This window comes from Stegastes partitus, unplaced genomic scaffold (genome assembly GCF_000690725.1).
Source record: "Stegastes partitus isolate 25-593 unplaced genomic scaffold, Stegastes_partitus-1.0.2 Scaffold468, whole genome shotgun sequence".
In the NCBI taxonomy this organism is placed as follows: Eukaryota; Metazoa; Chordata; class Actinopteri; family Pomacentridae; genus Stegastes; species Stegastes partitus.
The window spans coordinates 251,016-263,254 of record NW_007578199.1 but is presented as its reverse complement, the minus strand read 5'-3'; the positions used below and the strand labels follow the sequence as shown (position 1 = coordinate 263,254).

General features: G+C 38.8%; 1 protein-coding gene across 1 annotated transcript; it reads left to right on the top strand.

The window, feature by feature from the left end:
• The first annotated feature begins 2,057 nt into the window (after positions 1 to 2,057).
• Positions 2,058 to 9,104, top strand: plxdc2a (plexin domain containing 2a). The gene is made up of 13 exons (XM_008286761.1): positions 2,058 to 2,093; positions 2,429 to 2,572; positions 2,855 to 2,924; positions 4,236 to 4,358; positions 4,507 to 4,625; positions 4,703 to 4,802; positions 4,901 to 4,996; positions 5,176 to 5,257; positions 5,988 to 6,048; positions 6,159 to 6,387; positions 7,566 to 7,601; positions 7,755 to 7,909; positions 8,889 to 9,104. Exons 1-13 carry the CDS (start codon positions 2,058 to 2,060, stop codon positions 9,102 to 9,104), a joined length of 1,467 nt encoding a protein of 488 aa, XP_008284983.1.
• The last annotated feature ends 3,135 nt before the right edge of the window (positions 9,105 to 12,239 follow it).

Sequence of the window (12,239 nt, the reverse complement as noted above, 5' to 3'; positions counted from 1 at the left end):
CCAGTTTGCTCAGTATTGTCCAATACAACCAGTTAGCTAGCTGCACACCTGATAACTTTAGCATTACATCCTGTGCTGCTGTCGTCTAATAAATGTGCTTTAATTTGAATTTTCTTCAAACTTCAAGCACTAAATTATCCGTTTTAGTGGTAGTTTTTGTCACTACTAATATCTTTGGGTTAAATATGCTTCATTTGTGCAACATTTTCTCAGATGTATTTGTTGTTGTCACGTGTTTTTTTTAATCATCCAACAAGTGAAAAATCAATGACAAAGCATTTGAACTACAATGGGGGTAGCAGCTATTGTAAATTCATTGTTACCTGGGCTCACGTTCATTTAAAGAAAAGTACAAATTCTAAGGAGCCATTTGGAGGTCACTGGTGGAGGCTAAATAAAGATGTGATGAAGATGCTCTGTGTGTTGCTGCTGTTTTCTGTGACCGTGTTTCTGTCAGTATGTGGTTTTAAGTAAAAAGGAATCTGTGAACTACATCTGATGAGTACTCAGCTCTTGTCAGTCTGCAAACAGAGCATTTGAACTAAACATAGAGCGCAGCATCTCCTGATATCTGCGATTACATCAGTCACACCACATACACACAGGTTGAGGGTTATGAGACCTCTGCAGCCACCGCAGCCCACCATGTGACAGATATATAGACACAACACCCACAGCTGCCCGGCCTCACATGCCTGGTGCTGGAGCTGCTGGTGTGAAGAATGTGAAGCATGCCTTCACCCTCCACTGTGAAGAGAAGAGCTGGACACACTGTTGTCACTGGAGGGGAAGAAAGACCACGCATGTTTGCCACATGGCACCTGCTGAGGGACTGTTTATGTGCGGTTGCATTTTAGACGAAGATGTGGGAACTGATGTAGCGATGTTTCAGATGTTGTCCACATCTAGCTTCCCCCATAAAGAGCTTTCATTTTGTTAAAATAATATTGCTTCACACTGACAGTGTTATACCTGCTTTTTCAAGCTCTTTACTGCAACTCATTCACCAGCTTTGTAGATGCCCTGAGTGAATCTGATGCACTCCAATACAACAGCAATCAAATATACCTTATTGAAGGTTATGATGTTTAATTTCAACATTAACTGTTATTATTTTGAAAGCTGTACTTTGTGGTAATTTATGAATCAGGGTAAATACGGAAAATGCCTCTCAGTATACCACAATAAAATAATTCAGCAGCACTGTAAATTAAAGCCTCAAAATGACTGGAAATTAAACCAAACTTAAAAAAAAAAAAACATTATACATTTTGTGGAGGTGGAATTAGTTCCAGGACTGTTAAGCTTCAATGGGTTTTTCTAGCTGTACCGAGTGAAATACCAATGATGCTATGTTTGTACTCCCTGCTTCTTAAGTGGTACTTTAGCCTATAAAGATACCAAAAAATTATGAAAAATATCTTAGATTTTTTTCAGTTTGTAGAAGCTGAATAGTCTTGGGATGCTTCGTGTTTGTCCTTCTGGTAGTTTCTACTCATGTGATGATCTGAGTGTTTAGTTAATGTACTGTTTAGGATCTTTTAGGACATGTTCTCTAAATAAGTGTAGGCTTTTGTTCCCTCCTTATTTTACTGTTTGTTGTTGTTGTATTCAAAACACTTATTTTTTATTTTGATGTTTAATTTTGTAGTAATTTGTTGTCTGCTTTGAGTTTTGTCAAGTTTAAGACAACAGAAGTTACGTTCATGCACTTTTTTTTACCTTTAACTATTGAAAACTGCTATAATATTACCTATTTGTGCAAGCATCTGCTCACATCTGTGGTATTTTGTAACATTTTTACCACATTAATGTCTTCTTAAATGGTTTAAAAGACACAATGAATATGATCACAATGTCAACTTTTCTCCCTCATCTTTGATTCTTAAGGTGTTCCCCATACTGACATGCAGTCGCACGTAGTCACAGAGAACCGCCAGCCCAGAGAGCGGAGCTGGACATCTGGGCCCAGGTCTGGGGCCCCTGGCTGGGCTGCAGATACGAGGGGCCACTACAGAGACCGGCACCAGCCTGAGGAGTCAGAGCCCGACCTGCTGATGGAGGAAGGACACAATAATTCTACACAGATTGTAGTAAGGCTATTCTACAGCGAGGAGAGGTTTCTGAGATGATGAAAAAACGTGGGAGATAAAATCAAAAGCAAAAATCAAGCTTTATTAATTAATGATGTTGTCTTTAAACAAGATGCTTTTTAAGTTGTAAAATCTCTGTTAGGTGTTTTGCTTTATATTTTGAATTAATGCTAAAGGTCATCTGGAGGTACAAGAAAAGACATTTGTATAATATAATGCAAATATATTTTTATAGCTTATAATTTTTGCATTTACTGTTAAAAACTTACATGTGGAGAAGAAGCAAACACGATTACAAACAAATGGGGACATAATATTCTTCTATGATGTTGTAGGATATTGATCATGTCTACTACACATCTAAAATCTACGGTCCTGGGGACCCAGCTGGTAAAGAGCTGTGGGTGAACATTGACGACATGGAGGAGGACGAGTGGAAGGTGCACGGCTTTCTGTCCAACACTCACAGACAAGCAGAGGTAGGAAAGAAGCCTGTCTGAATAAATGTGACAATCAGTGTTTCATGCAAATTTAATAACTAATGTAGTTATAATGGTTCTGATGTCCAGATTGCTTATACATCTTATTAAAAAGTGTCTATGTGTATATTATTTGTTAAGTTTTCCTGCTCTGCATAGTGTGTACTGCTCAACATACAGTTAACTATAATGTAGTGAAAGATTCTAAAAAAAATGTTTTTCACGTTGCTGACCATCTTTTATTGTATAGTTGATGTTGCAATTCATGTTTCTGTGTTACAGAGAGTGAATCTTTCCTTTGACTTTCCTTTCTATGGCCATTTACTCAAAGAAATCACAGTTGCAACTGGAGGTGAGTTACTGTGAACCACACTGTGTTTTTTTTCTGTTCCAGGGTTGAGCTCAGGTATCATGAGACTCTCACTGTTCAGAAATGTTTTGAGTTGTTGAGCTACAGACGGTTACCATATTGAAGGAAAAACCATCATAAAGTGTCTTAGTTGGGCCACCATGTGCCCCCAGAACAGCTTTAATGTACCTTGGCACAGATTCTCAAGTCTCTACTTCAGGTTTTTCCTTTAATTTATCCATCGGTACACATACAGTGTACTTAGAAAACAGTGATGTGAGCTGAACTTGTGTGTTTTAGGCTGACTACATATTTAGCCTAACAACATAAATAAAAGATTACTTCAACACAAAAATTTAATTTCAGTCTGCTTCACTCCTGGAGAGGTTTGCAGTAGCATTTAGACCTTCATGTTGGAAGATAAAATGGTAACACCCCCCCCCCTAATTTCCTGAGACAGTTCCCAGGAGGAATGCTGAGGAAAATGTTAAAAGTTGTGAGACCATTATTTCAACTGGAATTTAGGTGTGAGGAGATTAAAAGTAGAGACAACATGCGGAATATTAGTTTAACAAAAGGAAAAAAAAAAAAGACTCACAATCTGGATGTACAATGTCACAATCAAAAATCAGAATACATAATTCAAATTACAACCAAAATGACAAGTTTCTATAAGTACCGGATTAGTAGCAAAAATATAAAAATGTAAGACAGATATGATAATTTGCTTGAGAATTCAGGTAAAATTGAGGTTAAAATATGGGGGGGAAAGCACAAATCACATCTTAATAGGCTGCCCTGTCATAATTAATAACATTTTAATAACTCAGTGTGTTTCTGTGACGTCCTGCTCAGACCAGAATCCCCCTGCAGAGGTACAGTTCATCCTAACGGTGATTTCTGAGCCTGTCGGTTGATGAATTCGTAGTTTTATGCAAACAGAAGACATGTTTTTCTGTCGCTTGCTTGGTATAAAATACATTTAATTACATATAAACTGTAATTTGAACTATAATCAGTTAACTCACAGAGGAAATCTGAAAAATCTGAAAAGGTTTTACAGTTAATTCTTTTCTAATGCATCTGACAGTGTGTTTGGGCAATGTAGATCTAAAGTAATAGTTGCTGTGCTGACACGGAGCTGCATTGGTTGTATTTTGTCGTGTAATATGGGCAACATTCTGTGCATTCTCAAAAATGTTCAACAGAAACTCGCAATGCTGATGTCATGACTGACTGAAATATATCAACTTATGAATTTGTGCCCACATTGCAAATTACTGATGGCAACCTTTGCATGTCATCTTCTGCCAGGTTTCATTTACACTGGAGATATAATCCATCGAATGCTCACAGCGACTCAGTATATCGCTCCGCTGATGGCGAATTTTGACCCCAGCATGTCCAAAAACTCTACTGTGTTTTACTGTGATAATGGTAGGAGAGATTTCCTGTTGTTCTTATCACAATAAGTTTACGGCACTATTAGTAATTGTTGCATTTTGTTTGTGGGATGCTACAGATTACTCTTACTAAAAAGACAAACTTTTAATATGCACTGTGAATGTTCATGTCCCCCCTTTAGGCACTGCACTGGTGGTTCAGTGGGACCACGTTCATCTCCAGGACAACATCAGTCTGGGAACGTTCACATTTCAGGCAGTTCTGCACAGCGACGGACGGATCGTGTTTGCCTACAGAGAGGTGATCTTTCTTTTCTTCTTCATGTTTTGCTTTTACTGTGAAATACATTTACTTATTGAACTTTTTCCATTTCGTAGATTCCCATCAACATCAGCAACATCAGCTCTGAGAATCATCCTGTCAAAGTGGGCCTGTCAGATGCTTTTGTGGTGCTTCATGACATAGAGCAGATTCCCAGTGAGTGGCAGATTTGTTCTGAAAAACTTCACTACATTGTTAGCAGCTTACTTTCCACCAGTATTTCACAACATCGTATCCTTTCTGACTCGCTTTAGATGTTCGCCGAAGAACCATCTATGAGTATCACAAAGTTGACATCGTCAAGTGGAAAATCTCCAATTCTACAGCTGTGGAGATGCTTCCTCTCCCTAGTAAGTTATTTAAATATGGATACAGAAAGAGAAAAGCTTTCTAATAGCAATCTGTTAACGGCAGCAGTTGTGTGCTCACTCTGCACTGCGGGGCATTCAGTAAAAATGCATTCCAGTTGTATTTACAGAAGGAATAGCCGTTTCTTCCGCCTCACTCTCACTGTTTTCTTTATTCTCAGCATGTCTGCAGTTCTCCAGCTGTGGCCCATGTGTCACGTCTCAGATTGGCTTTAACTGCAGTTGGTGCAGTAGGCTACAAAGGTAAACTGGAACAGCACTCAGAGAGAGCATGCCAGTAAGAAGGATGCACATTCCTGCAAATATGTATTAATAATAGAAAGTCTTTAGAAATGGAATATCTTTATATCTAAAACGCAGACAGACATTCTTGGCTCACCGCAGCTTTAGTATGAAGAATTTGTGTATCCTGTATCCTCGTCTTACTTTTACATTTGATTATGATTTGTCACTGTAGTCCAAAATTACAGCATCCAAGTAACCTGGAGTAACATTAAATCAAGGTGTCAATCAATCATTTTCCCCAATCTGAGTCACTTCAAGTATTGTACAAGAAGTACCTGTAGTACCTGCTTGCACCAGTCTGACTGTTTATTACTGTAGCAACTCAAGGAGGTAGTCACTCGCATGACAGACGGTGTTGGCAATCAGGGAGCTTTGTGGGGGTTTAGCAACGGGCAACAATGAGAAAGACATCTGTGACAGTTAATGTCCTCATATTAGGTTGTATGTTTTTGAGGCAAGCTGGGACTAGGAGAGCATTTTGTTCATGTATAGACTGTATTTAAACTATGTTGTAAATGTTGTCCACATCTTCATTCTGATCAGTTTTATCTTATTTATGAAAATATCCTCAGCTGTCAGCTTGACAGTTACCATTTGTGGATACTTTCAGCACCTTACATACAGTAGGTTGTGGAAATTAAGCTGTGACAATAATAATAATAATAATAATAATCACTTCCTTTCTCAGATGTTCCAGTGGCTTTGATCGTAACCGGCAGGACTGGGTTGATCTTGGCTGCCCAGAGGAGGTTTCCCTTATTTTTTGCATTTCCGTAAACTACAGAAAGTATAACAGAATTACAACTTAACAGTATTTTTGTCACCTAATAGCAAGAGTTTACTGATTTTTGTTTGTCAGAGACGGGATTTTCGATGTCTGCGGACACTTGAAGTCACAAACAACACATCGCAGCACCCGACACACACAACCACTCCTGGTACAGTGACCTCAGAGCAGCAGAGGACCTCTGGCATGACCTCCACGCCCCTCAGCAAAGCGACCGCTGTCACCAACCCCCTGACACATAGCAGCAACAGCAGAAAAACAATATTGAGCCCCCAGCCTCCAACCAGCAAATCTACAAATGGTAAAGTCAAATACTTTTCACATGTAGAAATCCTAAATGTTCTGTATATATTTATAATAAGTATGTTTTATGATGGGCTGCAAGGTGGATCGGTGGTTAGCACCATCGCCTTTGCAGCTAGGTCGCCGGTTCGTGTCCCGGTGAGGACACCCGGGATCCTTCTGCGTGGAGTTTGCATGTTCTCCCCGTGCAGCGTGGGTTCTTTCCGGGTTCTCCGGCTTCCTCCCACACAGTCCAAAAACATGTTGAGGTTGATTGGTGATTCTAAATTGTCTGTAGGTGTGAATGTGAGTGTGCTTGGTTGTCTGTCTCTAAGTGTAGCCCTGTGATAGACTGGTGACCTGTCCAGGGTGTCCCCTGCTGTCGCCCTAAGTCAGCCCGGATAGACTCCAGCCCCCCATGACCCTAGTGAGGATTAAGCGTTGTATAGATAATGGATGGATGGATGTTTTATGATTTTAAAGCTACAGTATTTGCAGATATAGGCCTACTGATTTCTAAGACAGCGATACCTTTTATAGAATTCCCTTTTTTGATGGCATTATTGAGTTTCATGTTGTTTGCTGATAAGTGAGTTAGCACGGATCACAGCTCAGGGCAGGGCAGGCATCGTTGCAACCTCATGAATTAATGTTTGTTGTTGTTGCACAGTATCCACGCCTGGTGCATTCTGTAAGGTCTGACAGTATGAGGGTCAAGTGGTCAGCTATTTCCCAGCCCACTGTTAGCTCATAGCTGAGCGTATACAGCGCTATGTTAAATACTGCATAGTGTCCTCAGCTGCTGAAGGAAGACCTGATGTATGTGCATCACTGTGGTCGGGAAAGAATATGGGAGGGCTGTTATTTTTGGCTGCAATGGCTACTGTCTGAAAGCTGAAAGGAATACAACGCCCAATTCAAACAAAAGCACAGTTCAACTTTGTAAGTGGCAGTATTTTTAAAAAATCTTATAGAAATAAAAATGAATTCCTGAAAAAAAACTAGAACATTTTGGGATTTTCTGCATATTCTAGCTTCATGACATTTCACCTGAAGACAAGTGTGCTATAGTTCTTCAGTAAGAACTTCAAAACGTAAATCTAAAAAATACCTTTTAAAAAAGGCTTTATTGGACATTGACCATAGTCCCTTTTTTTATTTTAAATAGTATGTCATGTCATTGTTTTTCTTTTCTAGATGACAACACAATCTCTTTGCACATCAATGAAGCACGTAAGTCATTCATGGTCACACACTTTAATTCATATTTACATCTGTAATCCCACTGACTAAATTTGTTATGTGATTACGGCGCCATTTAAAGAATTTTGCTGTCACAGGCATGAAGTTGATGATAATGTCAGTCTCTGTGTGACCTTTGTACAGCAGCAGACAAGGATGCAGGGGAGCGTGATGAGGGGCTGCAGACTGGTCTTCTGGCAGGCATTGTTGTGGTGATGGTCGTCATGGCAGCAGCTATCCTTATGTCCATCTACATGTACAACTACCCCACCTCCAGCGCCAGTCTTTTCTTCATAGAGGTGAGTGTACCGCAACCTGTTGAAGTTTTCCATAATATACTCCCCTGAATGTACCGTGCTGGTAGGGTTGTATTATATTTATTTGCTTAACATTTACCAACATATACCATTTAATTTGGGCTTTCCATCTAATTCTTCAAGACAAGTAAACCGACAGTCAACATTTTGTTAGATTTTTTTGCCTTTCGAGCAGTGAAAAGTAAAAAAAACTAACAAAAAGAACCTTCCAACACAGTCGAGAGCAACATATGCTGAAAACTACAGATACCTTGGACAGCGTTTGTTTATTGTTCCCGTTATTTAATCTCACACTATCGTAAAATCATTGGTTCCCGTTAATCATCATGACATGATCCATCACAAACTGTTATACAAATTGAAGGCCATATTTGCTTGACATTTGCAGCAGTTAGTCATCATTTCCAGAGGATTCATTTTAATGAATTTGATGATTCTCTGACATTTTTTAAAGCGGCACCAAAATCATTTTCTCCCCTTATTCATTCAACCTTTATTTATATCCGGAGTACACTGCGGTATGTAGGCTTAATTCCCACTATAACCATGTGAGGAAATGAAACGCACACAAATTAAAACCTTTAGCTAATAATGACAATAAGAATATTAAAAGACAAAATAAGTAAAATAGAGGTTTGAGTTAATCAAAAATAAAAACAAGCTGGAGGTAAAAGAAGATGAAACCTAAATTTCCCCAAGGATAAAATTTGTTGAGATTTAGATTTGTGTATATGTTACTGATGCGCAGTGATTAAAAATTGACTTTTCATTACACTAATACCACTTCTATTGAGTGGTAACAGGAAACTGTATTGGATTGCATTAGGTGAATATAAAATGTTAAATGAATATATTTATGATCTTTATGAGTGTCTGTTGTTTGGTAGGAAACTGGAGAAAAACTTCATTTTCTCCAACGCCACTCAGAAAAGAAAATGAGTTTGTCTCTTATCCCCCACAGCGACGCCCAACCCGCTGGCCAATCATGAAGTTCAGACGGGGCTCCGGTCGGCCTTCATACACTGAGGTGGAGGCTCCTGGTCAGGACAAAGAAGGCTCGGTGGTCATCGACCCAAAACAGTCTTTTGTCATCTCTGACAGAAGAGAGAGCGAACAGAAGGAAGGATTCATAGTTCCTGATCAGAGGGAGCGTTTCCTCGTCTCAGACAGCTCCTGACAATACTACATATCCCATGAGGCTTTGGGACAGAGCTGGTTCTCTATGTGAGTTTACATTCCTTCCTTCTCTTACTTTGCTGTTGCACAAGTTCACTTTAAAGACAACATTTGAGCATTGAAAGACACAAAAACCTCAGTGTGGAATATGTAGCGTCAGAACCTTAGCCATAGAACTGTTATAATGCATAAAGGACAAAAATACCAGTACAGTTGTGACTTGACATTCCGACTCTTAACAATCTGAAAACCTTGCTATCCGCCAGGTTTTAAGATAAAAATGAACGGAACCCATAAAAATAGCCTTAACATACCGACAGCCTTGGATTCCGACTCCGACATGACATTTTATGTCACAAATAAGGATAATGGTGTATGATCTGACTTAACAATCTGACAGATTTATTTACCTTTGATAAGCGCACCGGTCAGTTAGGCGTAAAATCCAGTGATGCGTAGTGTTCTAACAATACAGTAGTCCAAGTCATTGAGTGAGTTTGACCAACTAATTAAGTTGGTTTGCATCAGTTTGTTAGTGAAGAACTCTACATGTGTGGAACACAGGAAGGATAGGTTTGGTGTTTTGAAGTTCTTTGAAGTACTAAACAATGTGACATGTTTTGACACCTGAACAATTCTATGAACCTATATAAACTACGGTTGTATCAGGTGTACCAATCATAGAAACAAATTGCTTCGATACTGTTACACGCCAGACATATGTAAAACTGCATCTACCAAGTTTTCCCCAGTGTTCAAGAAGTCACAGATAACGTCATGCACTGTCATGGAGCGACTGACGGAAAAGAGATAAAAAAAACGGACAGAGATAACAGTAGCAGTGCAAAAGCTCTGTGTCAGTACAAACTACAACATCCGAAATGTTCCCAGGACAGATTGGTACAGTTTATAAAAGACACTTATTCTGTGACAATCAACTAATCAACATATAAATCCTAACAATATCATGTACGTAGATAGTTTATAATAACGACTATAAACAATAAATATTAACAACAAACTACCCTTCAAGCATCATGCACTCCTTGTATCTCAACCTCTGTCTTGATGAGCCGACAACCTTGTTATCTGACATAAAAAAAGGTTTTACATTTAGTGTCGGATTATCAAGTCACGACTGTATTTTGTACTCTGCTCAGGTCATGTGCTCATGTTTATAGCTGCGTTGCAGAGTGAGAGGGGGCACTGGTGAATTTCTTGAAATAATTTCTCTCAAAGACGGCATTTATTTTCCAGTGCTGTCCTTCCCACACCTTCTTCACAAAGTGGAATGTCATATTTGGGTGTCATTTCCTCATCTCAAAAACACAGACTAAATTCCTCACCATTACACCCACCTTCATCTGAGAGGCAAACAGGGTGCGCAGTGTTTTCAGACCTGTTTACGCCAAAATATAACATATTCTCACACTGCAGCAAGTGTTTGTAGCTTAGATTTTCCTTTATTTTCTGTATAATTATAAAGGCAGAAAACATTTACTGATTGCTTTGCTGTACAGATATGTACACTACAACATACACAACCATGGAAAAATACAGGTATGCATTATGCGTAATTACTTTCGTTTTATATTAAATTTTATACATGATATAGTATCACAACAGTTTTTTCTAACATGCTATTATTGTTCCCATGTATGTGTAATGTGTATATTAGATATCTGGAACAAACAATGTAAATTGCAGGTTAGTCCAGGAGCTGCACCTACTGCTGATAGTTTGTCTTTTTAGTTACTGTACACCATTTGTAAAGTTTTATTTAACGACTTAAAGGGATAGCTCAGTTTCTTTAAAGTGGGGATGTATGAGGTAGTTGCCTATAATCATGTCTATGCATAGCCCATGCTTCAGAAAAAGGTAACTGGACTTCTTGAAGACATTTCACCTCTTACCCAAGAAGTTTCCTCGCTCTAACTGAGTGGTTGGGAGTTCCAGGTATTTATTACTGCCTCAAACTTGATACCATTTAATTAGTCTCTAAACCTATACATGTGAAAACCAATATCCAGGACACATATGCACACTTAGGATCCTGCAAACATGGGGCTGTGGCGAGCATGAGCTCAGTTGACTATACGTGCCTGCAACTGCTCAGCACTCACTTGCTCTTTTGAGACTTTGGAGGCAAGGACAGTAGCTGATAATCCCACTCCTCTGAGTGGTCCATTGCAACACTCAGATCCTGTACTCAAGTAAAAGTATTAGAATCAAAAGTAGAAGTATTCATTATGCAAAATGGTTCATTAAAAAAAAATAAATAAATAAAATTATATATATTCTTGCACTTTTCTCTCTATCATCCACAATCAGTTTCATTTTGGAAGTCTCCTCTTTTGTGGGACAGTCGTGTACATCAAAGCATGTAAAAAAAAATAAAATAAAAAATCAAGTGTTCAGATAGCTTTAAGTAATAAAATTTCCCCTTTGACATGTTCATAGTTTTAGGGATTCTGGAGTGTACTTCTTGCTTATTTCTTCACTCTCTTAGTGAAAAAAATCTGACTCTGTGCATGAAAATGTTGATTTCAAAAGTTTGACAGCATCTTTTAAGTGGTGTCCTTCAGTGTTAACATCTGTTCTCAGTGTTTGCAGAAGATTTTAGGTTAACAGTTTATGTAAGTTGCATATTTAACAGAGACTGACAACAGACTGACTTTTATAAGTACACAACTTGAAGTCAGATTTCATGTGAGTAGACAATCATCATACTGCATATTGAACTTCAAACATCCAAGTTTGAGGATTAATACTCAACAAACGCAAAACTTGAGTTCAACAAAATGTAATTTGTCACTGGAACACAAGCTATGTGTTGTTGAACTAAAAGATTTAAGCGCAACATCCACTTTAGTGTGATTTTCATTTTCATCCTGTTCTCTGGTTAGTGATCAGTAAGAATTCCATCCATCCATCATCTCTACACCTTAATCCTCACTATGGGGGGCTGGAGCCTATCCCAGCTGACTCAGGGTGAAGGCAGGTTCACCTGGACAGGTAACCAGTCTATCACAGGGCTACACTTAGAGACAGACAACCAAGCACACTCACATTCACACCTACAGAGAATTTAGAATCACCAATCAACCTCAACATGTTTTTGAACTGTGTGGGAGGT